Source organism: Rhinoderma darwinii, chromosome 3 (genome assembly GCF_050947455.1).
Source record: "Rhinoderma darwinii isolate aRhiDar2 chromosome 3, aRhiDar2.hap1, whole genome shotgun sequence".
In the NCBI taxonomy this organism is placed as follows: Eukaryota; Metazoa; Chordata; class Amphibia; order Anura; family Rhinodermatidae; genus Rhinoderma; species Rhinoderma darwinii.
Genome location: NC_134689.1, coordinates 397,788,659 through 397,800,480, shown reverse-complemented (window position 1 = coordinate 397,800,480; position 11,822 = coordinate 397,788,659). Strand labels below are relative to the sequence as shown.

The following is an 11,822-nucleotide window of genomic DNA, read 5'->3' as shown; positions in this document are numbered from 1 at the left end:
GTAACGCTTCCGTTGCTAATGGTTTAGGCTTGTCTCTGTTCCATAAGGTTTCCGTTTTTTTATGGAATCAATAGCGCAGTCAATTGCGCTATTGATTCCGTAAAAAAAAAAGGAAACCTTACGGAATGGAGACAAATGGAAACCATTAGCAATGGAAGTGTTACCATAGAAGTCAATGGTAATGCTAACAGAAAAATATGGTATCCATTTGGTTTCCGTTCGTGGGTTCCCCCGAGGGAAAGGTCTGACGGAACCGGCGAATCGAACCCCGACGCAGATGTGTATGAAGCCTTAATGTCAGATGCAACATTATGTATTTTTGTAGGTATTTATCAATAAAGAGGCATATTCAAGATTACTTCCAGGAAATGATTTTATTTCACATACACATAATAATAGCCATCCAATGGGGAAGCACAGGGGTAGGGTTGAATACTGGGCAGGGCTGACGCGAGTTGGGTACGAGGGGATTAAAAAACGTATAAAAAAAATAAAACTGATAATATTTCAAGCAGGGATAAAATACACATTGAGTAGGGAAACGAGATTCGGTGAATAAAAAGCCGGTAAAAGGGGAAACCAGGGTAGCTGAAATGAGAGAGTAGGTGGTAAAGGAAGGCGTGGGGCTTAGATAATCAGGGGTGGGGTTTGGATAGTAAGTGCTGAGAGGAGGATAAAGGTAAGGTTATAGAAAATTCAGAAGGATGAGAGGAAATGACATATAGTTTACATAGTTTTAGAAAAGACATAATAGGAAACGTTAAATGGTCTAACAGATGAGCCCATCAGTACTGGTTGAAAAAGTAGATGAGAGTGAGGAAAAAGGTACTGTAGTAGGGAAAATTTTACAGAGGGGGAGCTATACTGACAAGAAGCATTCCATTTACACATTCTGTAGAGAGCAGTGGAGCATACACAGTGGTAATATGTTTAGAATAAAGGGAAATATGAGAGAAAGGGAGAACGGATAAAAGTGGGTCAAATACCAAATGAGCAAGAGAGGAGGGATGTTTGTTCTGGATATGCAATGTAACAAGTTATATATATATATATATATATATATATATATATATATATATATATATATATATATACAGATAATGCTGCCTTCCTCAAGAGCTACAAGAACCTTATACCTTCTGGCGAGCAGAGAGCTATTAATGGCCCTTTTGCAGGAAATGTTCATTTGTTTTCCCTCTAAAGAGGTTAATTCTTGTTCGCAAATCAACAAAAATACCTCGGCCTTTCTGCACAGTAATTTGTAAAAATTTTCATCACCAACTTTCACCTCTGCATTTTATTAGTCCCTGTTTTTTTTTTAAGGTGAGAAATGCCGAATGTTTTCTGCATTTGATGTTTAACTTAACATGCACTTGTCAAGCAGCGATACGTGGATGCTTTTATGCTATCAATCTGAACTACTAGCACTTGTAATCTGGTCCAGGTGTAAAGATTACATCCTGTGTCAAAAGTATGGGCGAAATCAACATAATCTGCACTATTATCTGACAGACACAAGGACTAAAGTAAAAGGGGTTGTAGGAGCCGTTTTCAGATTGCAGGTCTCCCAAAATAAGACTGGTTTTACACGGCATTAACATGACCCCTTACATCAAATTGTATTTACTTGTCTCTAGATGTCGGTAAGAATGTTAAGTCCATTTTTTTTGTCTACTGGGTATTTCGTAGTGTCTAAGGGCCTGTTCACATCACCGTTCGCTTTCCGTTCCGGGGTTCCGTCGGAGGTTTCCGTCGGGTGAACCCCGCAACGGAAAGTGAAACCACAGCTTCCGTTTCAGTCACCATTGATATCAATGGTGACAGAAACATCGCTAATGGTTTCCGTTCGTCACCATTCCGGCAGGTTTACGCTTTAATGACTGAATCAATAGCGGAGTCGACTGCACTAGTGATTCCATCGGAAAACCGGAAACCTGCTGGAATGGTGACGAACGGAAACCATTGGCGATATTTCCGTCACCATTGATATCAATGGTGACTGAAACGGAAGCTGTGGTTTCACTTTCCGTTGTGGGGTTCACCCGATGGAAAGCTCCGACGGAACCCCGGAACGGAAAACGAACGATGATGTGAACAGGCCCTTAGACTTCATTCACCTCTTCGTCGGAACTCCGTTCATGGGTTCCCCTGACGAAAAGCACCGACGGAACCCATGAACGGAGTCCCGACGCAGATGTGAACGAAGCCTAAGAAAGCATGACGCAGAAATGTATTATGGATATAACATTTTGATATATGTTTGAATATCAGGAGGCTAAATTATTTACAATAATGCAGTAATGATCCCTGCACTGTAGACATTGATATTAAATGTCATTAATGCATGACAGGTGCATATTAAATAATCGGTATTGCTTTAGAGGATCATAAAAGGGGTATAATTCCTGTAATACTTAATGAAGGATTGTAAGCCTTACTAATATAGACGTTAGATAAATTGGTTACTTGAAAAAAACAACTACATTTTTCTTCATGGAACTTTTTGGGGGATAGGGGGCAGCACCCACAATGTAAATCCATTTTCAAAATCCCAGCTCCTCTTAACTTCACCACTACAGAATTATAGAAAGGCACTATGCAGGCTGGTGTTAGTCAATCATTATACCCTCTTGCTGGGAGATTTTAGGGATGATTTCCAGTTAGGATGAATCCCTTATATTGTGTCCAGTTGGAAGCAAATTAAATGTTTAAGGCACTCCCTACCATACACTAAATCCTACTTAAAATTCCAATTTATCGTGAAGCATACAGAAGCGGAGTAATATAGAAACCTTTTCTACAAATGGCCATTTAACAGCTTTCTACATCCCTTAACACCCCACCTTACAATCACACCCTAAAACAATTTCTATAAAAAGTGGGAACACTAAAAAAAAGACAAAAAGTGCATCATGCTTTAATGTTGGTTTTCAGTTGTGATTTTTTAAATAAAAGCAAAGCACCTAAGGGGTTAAAAAATTCCAAAATCTTACATCCACTCATTAAATATAGTTGTTAACCAGCAGCAGAAAAATTATATTTGTCCAGCAGTTCTCGAAATAAATCATGTAAAAGGATTACTGACAAACATGTGGAAACAGAAATATCAAATTTGGCAAATAGTCTCGAATATTACGGTGTTTGTAGAGATATTCTAGTAATTAATACTATGGCATTAGAAATAGGAAATAATAGTTAAAATGTTATCTCCATTAATCTATGTTGATAAAAAAAATTTGTGTGTATTCTGTCAATCCAATGGAAAAAAGACACCGGTAAATTCCAATTATTGGAGCATTTTTTGTACTGATGAAATGCCAAATTTGACTTCTAGAATTACAAATAGATCAAAATATGTTTTGCCAAATTCTCTAAATTTGATTCTGAAAATTTACCAGAAATAAAACATTTGATGTTTCCATCAAAAAGATATGACATAATTACAGTTTTGATATAATCAATACTCTGCTGCATTTTCTTTTTATTAAACATTTCACGTTTTGACTTTTTTTTTCTTTTTACAAAGTACTTGTAAAAAATAGTGCAACGGGTCAAACAGATGCAAACACAGAAATGATAATAACAAGATTTCATTATATTTAGTGCAAGAAAAAAAATTCCAAAAATTGTTAATGTCTGAAGACAGACAGATTTCCCAAAAATTATTTTTTTAGAGTCCTCCGGGAAATTAAGGGACTTTCTGAAAAAGAGAAAAAAGAAAAAAAAAAGAAATATATTCATGCTATTAAATAGTAACCTTAAAAGAAAAAAAAATACTAAAAGCTAATTTAAATCATTGCACTTAAGTGTTTGAAGTTGTGTCATTGTCCCTTGCCATTATGCCCATAATACTCATAATACTCCTTTTAGAACACGGTGCAAAAAATTTTTGGAAATATAATTTCTTTTGTGTGGAGTAAAAGCAATTAATAATAAGAACTATAAAGATGTATTGGATTTTATTTTCTTCGTTATGAAACCATTAATATCCCCACCCAATTGATCCGGAAATAAGGGCGACAAAGTAGTGATATGAAATACCTCTTACTGGTCACTGGGCCACCCTACGTTATATGATAAAAAGTCCCTTCTGTCCGTACAAATATATCATGCCACTGGAAGAAGGGACCTGCGGTTCGACACCCCTGTTGAATATTTTGCTCATAAAGGGGTACGAGCACCCAGACACCTATTTTTAAAAAGTAAAACCCGAAGAGGTAAGAATGGGGTATAACAAGTGGGAAAGGACTGACGAGACAAAATTAGCAGGGATGAGAAATAAGGGTGATAAGGGAGTGGCATTTTCCCTTCACTACCAGAGGGTGTTAAGCAGCGCAGACATGAAAAAGTTCTGCCCCCCTCCCAAAAAAAAGAAAGCTGTATTTTTTGTAATTTTGTTAAACATTTTTTTTTAGGTTTTCTGTCGTACGCATTGTGAAGAAGGTCCTAGTGTTCTGTGCTTGCTCTGGGGAAGACCTCCTGTAGTCAAGTGTATATAGAGGGTAGGGGTCCGTGTCACAAATCTTTGTTCCATCCGCTCATAGATTTGCAGCTTAACGGTAATATTAAAGGAACCACGACTGGAAGAAATAGAGAGAATTGGTTAAAAACCTATACTTTAATAATGACATACGAGTAGATTTTACACATCGTAGATGTCATGTTAGAACTTTCTTATGAAACTCATTCTAACAAGCTTCTAAAATCGTTTTTGTCCCCGGAACAGTTATCATGATGCGGTGTGTGGCATCGTAAAGCAGTTCAGAGCAGCAGGGGGCAGCGTTGCAGTTGGGTAGATGGGGTTAGATCAATTATTTTTTAAAGGAACACGGATACACTGTGTTGGGCCTAGTGCAGGGCTCGAGAGAGCGGTGCGTGCCACGGGAATTCTATCTTTGATATTCTTTAAATATCTTTGTCACCGCCCACCTGATCGCCGACACTAGGCATAATACAATGTTTCTTATTTCCTGAAATGTTCCTTTAAAAAAATTAAAATCTATACAGATTATAGATTTTATTTTATTGTAGATTTTCATTATCGTAAGAACATCCATGCACAGAAAAAGCAGTCTGATCTGAGCAACATATGAACTATTATTTATTGTTTACATTTTCACACGTGGGAAATTGTTGGTGGATTGCTGTTAACGGCTACAATAGTATCAATAACAACATATTTTAACATATTTTAACCGATGCAGCGGATCATTTTTTACCATAGACACACCAATCACCAGCTCAGTCTAGAGTGATAGGTTGTATCAACTGAATTGTTGGTGTGTATATGCTCCTGTGTTGTAGATAGAAACTATAGAGCAGTACATATAGATTTTTCCATAATTTACACCTTGATCTCGCAGGATAATTTTTTTTTTACTAAGATACCTTTTGGAAACTTTTTGCTTTTGAAAATTTTACAATATGAAAGAACTCAAAAGGGTATTCCGGTTTCAGTAAGTACATGTGATTCTTTGCATGATAATAAGTTTTTGTTTTTTTAATATACATTCTTTTTAAATTTCTCATGGTTTCTAAGATCTCTGCTTGCAGTCAATGAAAGTTCCCATTGAATGATAGAAATCAGAGATCCTAAACCTCATAAAGAATCAATAATAAAAAGTTTATTAGAAAATTGTAAAACTTTTTTCATTTTTTTTGTTGCAGAAATATTAAAATAATTTTTGGCTTTCTCTCTGTCTTCTTGCTGTTAGTACAATTTTGAGGTGCAAGAAAACATAAAAAAAATGGCTATGGCAAATAAAAGTAATGATGTAGAGCATTTCACCTTTTGATATTGTGAAAGGAGGTTGCATGTTTTTCTAGGGTAAAATTGTAGATTTGATTTTCGATATATTTAAGTTGCAAAACTGTTGGAGTTGACAACTATGAGGAGTGGAGATGAAAATCATGGTGTAACTGCTGTCCCTCTAATTCTACGCTTGCCCATAGAAATGAGAATACAGTTAACACAGGCGTTTGGATGATAATCAGGCGTTCATTTGATAAACCCCATAAGTAACTGCATAGATAAAGCAGTCTGATACCAACTGTTGAATGATTAGACCAACTGCTCCATTTCTTTCCTCTGTCCACTATCTTATGCGTCTTTCCTCTGTCCACTATCGTATGCGTCTTTCCTCTGTCCACTATCTTATGCGTCTTTCCTCTGTCCACTATCTTATGCGTCTTTCCTCTGTCCACTAGCTTATGCTTCTTTCCATTGTCAACTAGGTTATGCTTCTTTCCTCTGTCCACTAGCTTATGCTTCTATCCTCTGTCCACTAGCTTATGCTTCTTTCCTCTGTCCACTAGCTTATGTTTCTTTCCTCTGCCCACTAGCTTATGCTTCTTTCCTCTGTCCACTAGCTTATGTTTTTTTCCTCTGTCCACTAGCTTATGCTTCTTTCCTCTGTCCACTAGCTTATGCTTCTTTCCTCTGTCCACTAGCTTATGTTTCTTTCCTCTGTCCACTAGCTTATGCTTCTTTCCTGTGCCCACTAGCTTATGCTTCTTTCCTCTGTCCACTAGCTTATGCTTCTTTCCTCTGTCCACTAGCTTATGCTTCTTTCCTCTGCCCACTAGCTTATGCTTCTTTCCTCTGCCCACTAGCTTATGCTTCTTTCCTCTGTCCACTAGCTTATGCTTCTTTCCTCTGTCCACTAGCTTATGCTTCTTTCCTCTGTCCACTAGCTTATGCTTCTTTCCTCTGTCCACTAGCTTATGCTTCTTTCCTCTGTCCACTAGCTTATGCTTCTTTCCTCTGCCCACTAGCTTATGCTTCTTTCCTCTGCCCACTAGCTTATGCTTCTTTCCTCTGCCCACTAGCTTATGCTTCTTTCCTCTGTCCACTAGCTTATGCGTCTTTCCTCTGTCCACTAGCTTATGCTTCTTTCCTCTGTCCACTAGCTTATGCTTCTTTCCTCTGTCCACTAGCTTATGCTTCTTTCCTCTGTCCACTAGCTTATGCTTCTTTCCTCTGTCCACTAGCTTATCCTTCTTTCCTCTGTCCACTAGCTTATGCTTCTTTCCTCTGTCCACTAGCTTATGCTTCTTTCCTCTGTCCTCTAGCTTATGCTTCTTTCCTCTGTCCGCTAAATTATGCTTCTTTCCTCTGTCCGCTAAATTATGCTTCTTTCCTCTGTCCACCAGCTTATGCTTCTTTCCTCTGTCCACTAGCTTATGCTTCTGTCCACGACCTTATGTACACATAGTAGTAAAAATACATATACCTGCCTATGTAATTTTTTGTGACTGATAACAGATGACAGTGATAATCAAATGGCCTACTCATCGATTTTTTTTTTACCGGGCTTGGTTATGTCAAATTTTCACCTGTTGGTTGCTCACACCTGACTATATTGATAATATCGTCAAACTTATCCATAATGTCTATAAATAAAAAGATCAAAAGTCCCATTGGCTGCATTGTTCCATTGCTCTCATGGGCCTGAAAGCCACTCCTGTACCTAGTGCTGAAACACATGACATACCGGCTGTATAATATATTAAGTTCCTTATTTATATCATTCCAGGTGGAAATGTTAATAGCTGATGCCTTTTGTTGGACCATTATTGGGACTTCCACTTTCGGTGTTTACTTCATAAGCCACACAGTCAGTCCTATAAAGGATGATGACTAAACACTAAGATAACACCAAAAAAAGTGCCTCAATAGAATAATTTGGTCAAACATCAAAGTCATAGTTTAAACACATATGCAGAAAATCAGTGTTAAATGACCCAAACATTTTAAAAATAAAATATTTTTTATTGAGACATGATAAAAATACAAAATACAATAATAGTATCAAAAATGGATTAAAATATAAGTCCCCACAGTAAAGAAAATACTGAGTGGGCTACTGGCCATAACATCTATACCATACAGAAGTACATTGTAAATAAACAGCCATGGTGAGTCACATAACAAAAATAAACAACTGTGAAATAGACCATCAGAATCGATAGATAGAACTGGCAAGGTAGCCAAAAAAAGAATAAAAGAGAAGTTGACAGACCATGCAGATATACAATGGGGTAAAGAGTAGAGATGTGCCAGGAGCCCACTCACACCCAACGCCTTTTCCCCCTGACGAAGCCTGGTGGCGAAACGCGTTGGGTGTAAGTGGGCTCCTGGCACATCTCTACTCTTTACCCCATTGTATATCTGCATGGTCTGTCAACTTCTCTTTTATTCTTTTTTTGGCTACCTTGCCAGTTCTATCTATCGATTCTGATGGTCTATTTCACAGTTGTTTATTTTTGTTATGTGACTCACCATGGCTGTTTATTTACAATGTACTTCTGTATGGTATAGATGTTATGGCCAGTAGCCCACTCAGTACTTTCTTTTACTGTGAGGACTTATATTTTAATCCATTTTTGATACTATTATTGTATTTTGTATTTCTATCATGTCTCAATAAAAACTATTTTATTTTTAAAATGTTTGGGTCATTTAACACTGATTTTCTGCATATGTGTTTAAACACTAAGATGTTGGAGCTCCTACTGGGGGATACACACATTAGTTATTTTGCCACCTCTTATAAGAGCAGGACCTGATGAAATATATTAAGCTTATTCATTTCAAAGGCATTTTAATATTTAACAACGAATTGTGAAGAGATGAACCGGCAAGCCTAATGTGGTCCCAACTTCAATATGGATACAAACTGCCAAAGATGATGGTTTCAGAAAGTAATATGTTTTGGGAACTGTAAGACACTCTAAATAATAAGATGCTATCAAGTTTAGATGGAAGAAAGAACAAAGCTGGCCATGTCATTCCAACTATAAGATATTGGAGTGCTCTACAGCTTCCATGGACCTCCACCGATTTTTGGGCTGAATTTCCCTTTTAAAAAAAACCATACATAAAATAATGGCAGAAGCAGAAAACTGAAGACCAGTAAGCCTAAAGTATCTGAAAGTATCCAAGAAATGATCTGCAAATGGATACGATAGCGAATAATATAATAACAGAAAATCTATGTCTTGAAACATTTGTTAATCCGCTATTATGCAGAGGTAAGTTTACGAGGAGGTAAGATAAAATATTAATGTTGATGGTGCTATTTTTGTGATATATTGGGATTTACATTTACACAGATGAACAGTTTATTTTACCTTAATTTTGTATGACTAATTACTGGATTTGCAGGACAGGGATATAATATTACCACTTTACAAAGCCTTAGTGCGGCTCAGTTCTGGGCTCCAGTTCATAGAAAGGATGAAAAAATACAAAGAAGAGCAACTAAGGGGCATGGAGGATCTTCGTTATGAGAAAATATTAAAATAATTACACCTATTTAGCCTTGAAAAGAGACGACTAATGTTGGATATAATTAACTTGTATAAATACAGTAGTCCCTCAAGTTACTATATTAATTGTTTCCGGGGCGATGATTGTAAGTTGAAAATATTGTTACTTGAGACCATAACTCTATGGAAAACAAGGAATTGGTTCCAAAGCCCCAAAATGTCAACCACAGATAAGAAAATAAGATGATTTAGCAGATAACTAATACAGATAAAGGACAGGCGCTTCTTCAGGAGACTGTACAGTACAGTGTACCAGAAATATAACATGAAGCCGTCCTCACATGGTGTCCAAAGGAGCAACTCATCCTGGCCCAGGTAAAGAGCAGTACAGGACATGAAGTACTGTACTGTAGAGAGGCGCTACTAGACAGCCAATCAGGGCATGCACTGCATTACAGCAGGTGTTTTACCAGTAAAATGCCCATGCTGATTCGCTGTATCTTCCAGCCGATTACAGGCGGCCGTGATCCAGACCTTCTGTGGCATTGTATGTTGAATGTGGTTTCAAGTTACAATGGCCCAGGAAATACCATTTTATATTGAAAATATTGTAACCTGAGGCCATTGTAACTTGAGGGGCCACTGTATATGAATGGCCCACACAAGAAATATAGTGAAAACCTCTTCCATGGAATATCTCCTCAAAAAACAATAGGGCACTCCCTCTGTCTGGAGAAAGAAGGTTCAATCTCTAGAGGCGACAAGCCTTCTTTACTGTGAGAACTGTGAATCCATGGAATAGTCACCGCAGGAGCCGTCACAGCAGGGACAGTAGACGGCTTTGAAAAAGACTTAGATAATTTCCTAGAACTAAAAAATACCAGCTCCTATGTCACTGTATAGAATTCTTGTTTGGATGTTGATCCAGTCGGATTGCCACTTAGGATCAGGAGGGAATTTTTCCTTTTTAGGTAAGATTGGTTAATGCCTCATAGGTAATTTTTATATTTATTTCTTATTTTTATTTATTATAGTTTGTTTGTTTTGTTTTTTTACTTTCCTCTGGATCAATAGGGGTAAAACAAAGTTCTATAATTTCTCCCATTCCTTCCCTTTCTCCCATCCCTTGGTTGAATTTGATAGACATATGCCTTTTTTCAACCGTACTAACTATATGTAACTATGTAATTTAAATATTTACTGTACAATATTCTTTTTTTTATAATCTATTATTATTTTCTAAATGTTTCGATTTTATTCTATTTTCTTTAAATTATTTTTGGGGTAGCCATCTTCACTGAGCTGCGGCAACAATCAGAAATCGGCCTGTTGGCTTCTAGGGGAGAGTGTTGTGAGCATGCTCTGTGACTTTTACAAAAGTGTTGTGAGCATGCTCTGTGACATATCTGGGAGAGTGTTTTGTTATAGACTACTAAGCCTAAAGTATCTGATAGTATCTAAGAGAAGATCTCCAAATGTATACAATAGCAAACATTGTAATGACAGAAAATCTCTGTCATTAAACGTTTGTTGCATCTAACAACCATGGTCAGCATTCATGCAGTGGTAAGTTTATGACGAAAAAGGTTAAAATATTGATGTTGACGGTGCTATTGTTGTGATATACTAGGATTTTGCACTTACACAAATAAACTGTCGGTGTTACTTTACTTTTGTTTTACTTATTAATATCATACTAAGACATATTATATTTTATAATTATTATTTTCTGAATGTATAATTTTTATTCAACTTCTTTACATTATTTTTGAGGCAACCATCTTGCCTGAACTATTGCAATGATCAGAAAATGGCCTACAGACTTCTATGGGGCAGTGTTGTGAGCATGCTCTGTGACTTCTAAGGGAGAGTGTAGTGAACATGCTCATGTGCTGAGGTCAATGTGCAAAGAGATAATGAGCCCTCATCACTTATTGTCAATGGTAGGATCCTATGTTATCTGCCTCCGCCTTTTATAATAGAGATGTTACCTTTCCTTCTTGCCCTGCCTGTGATGATAATTAGATGATTGCTGAAACATTCTTATATGTCTACAACAATTGTTCTTACTAATAATGGTTTGGATTTTGGAGGGAGTCTGCACAGTTGGTTATAGGACAGTTGTTGTGTTTGATGGCTAAATGTCCAAGTTATGATTGTTGTCAGTGCATGTTAGGCTTCGTTGACATCTGCGTCAGGGCGCCGTTCATGGGTTCCGTCTGAGCTTTTTGTTAAGGGAACCCATCAACGGAAGCCTGACTGAAACAAACGGAAACCATAGGTTTCCGTTTGCATCACCATTGATTTCAATGCTGACGAATCCTCTGCAAATGGTTTATGTTTGTCACCGTTGTTTAAGGGTTCCGTCGTTTTGACGGAATCAATCAACTGCGCTATTCATTCCGCCAACACAACGGAACCCTTACACAACAGTGACAAAGGGAAACCATTTGCACCGGATCCGTCACCATTGAAATCAATGGTGATGCAAACGGAAACCTATGGTTCCAGTTTGGATTCTGTTCATAGATTCCCCTGACGGAAAGCTCAGA

The 11,822-nt window shown here is 37.3% G+C and overlaps 1 protein-coding gene across 3 annotated transcripts in view; it reads right to left on the bottom strand.

Annotated features, from left to right (window-relative positions):
• Nucleotides 1-355: 355 nt before the first annotated feature.
• The window catches only part of NFIX (nuclear factor I X), a 78,082-nt gene continuing 66,615 nt past the window's right edge, over nt 356-11,822 (bottom strand). For all 3 annotated transcript variants that reach the window (XM_075859035.1, XM_075859036.1, XM_075859038.1), the window contains one exon: nt 356-4,580. In XM_075859035.1, coding sequence (XP_075715150.1) covers nt 4,566-4,580 — 15 coding nt within the window. In that variant the 3' untranslated portion in view covers nt 356-4,565. The remainder of the gene's footprint in view (nt 4,581-11,822) is intronic.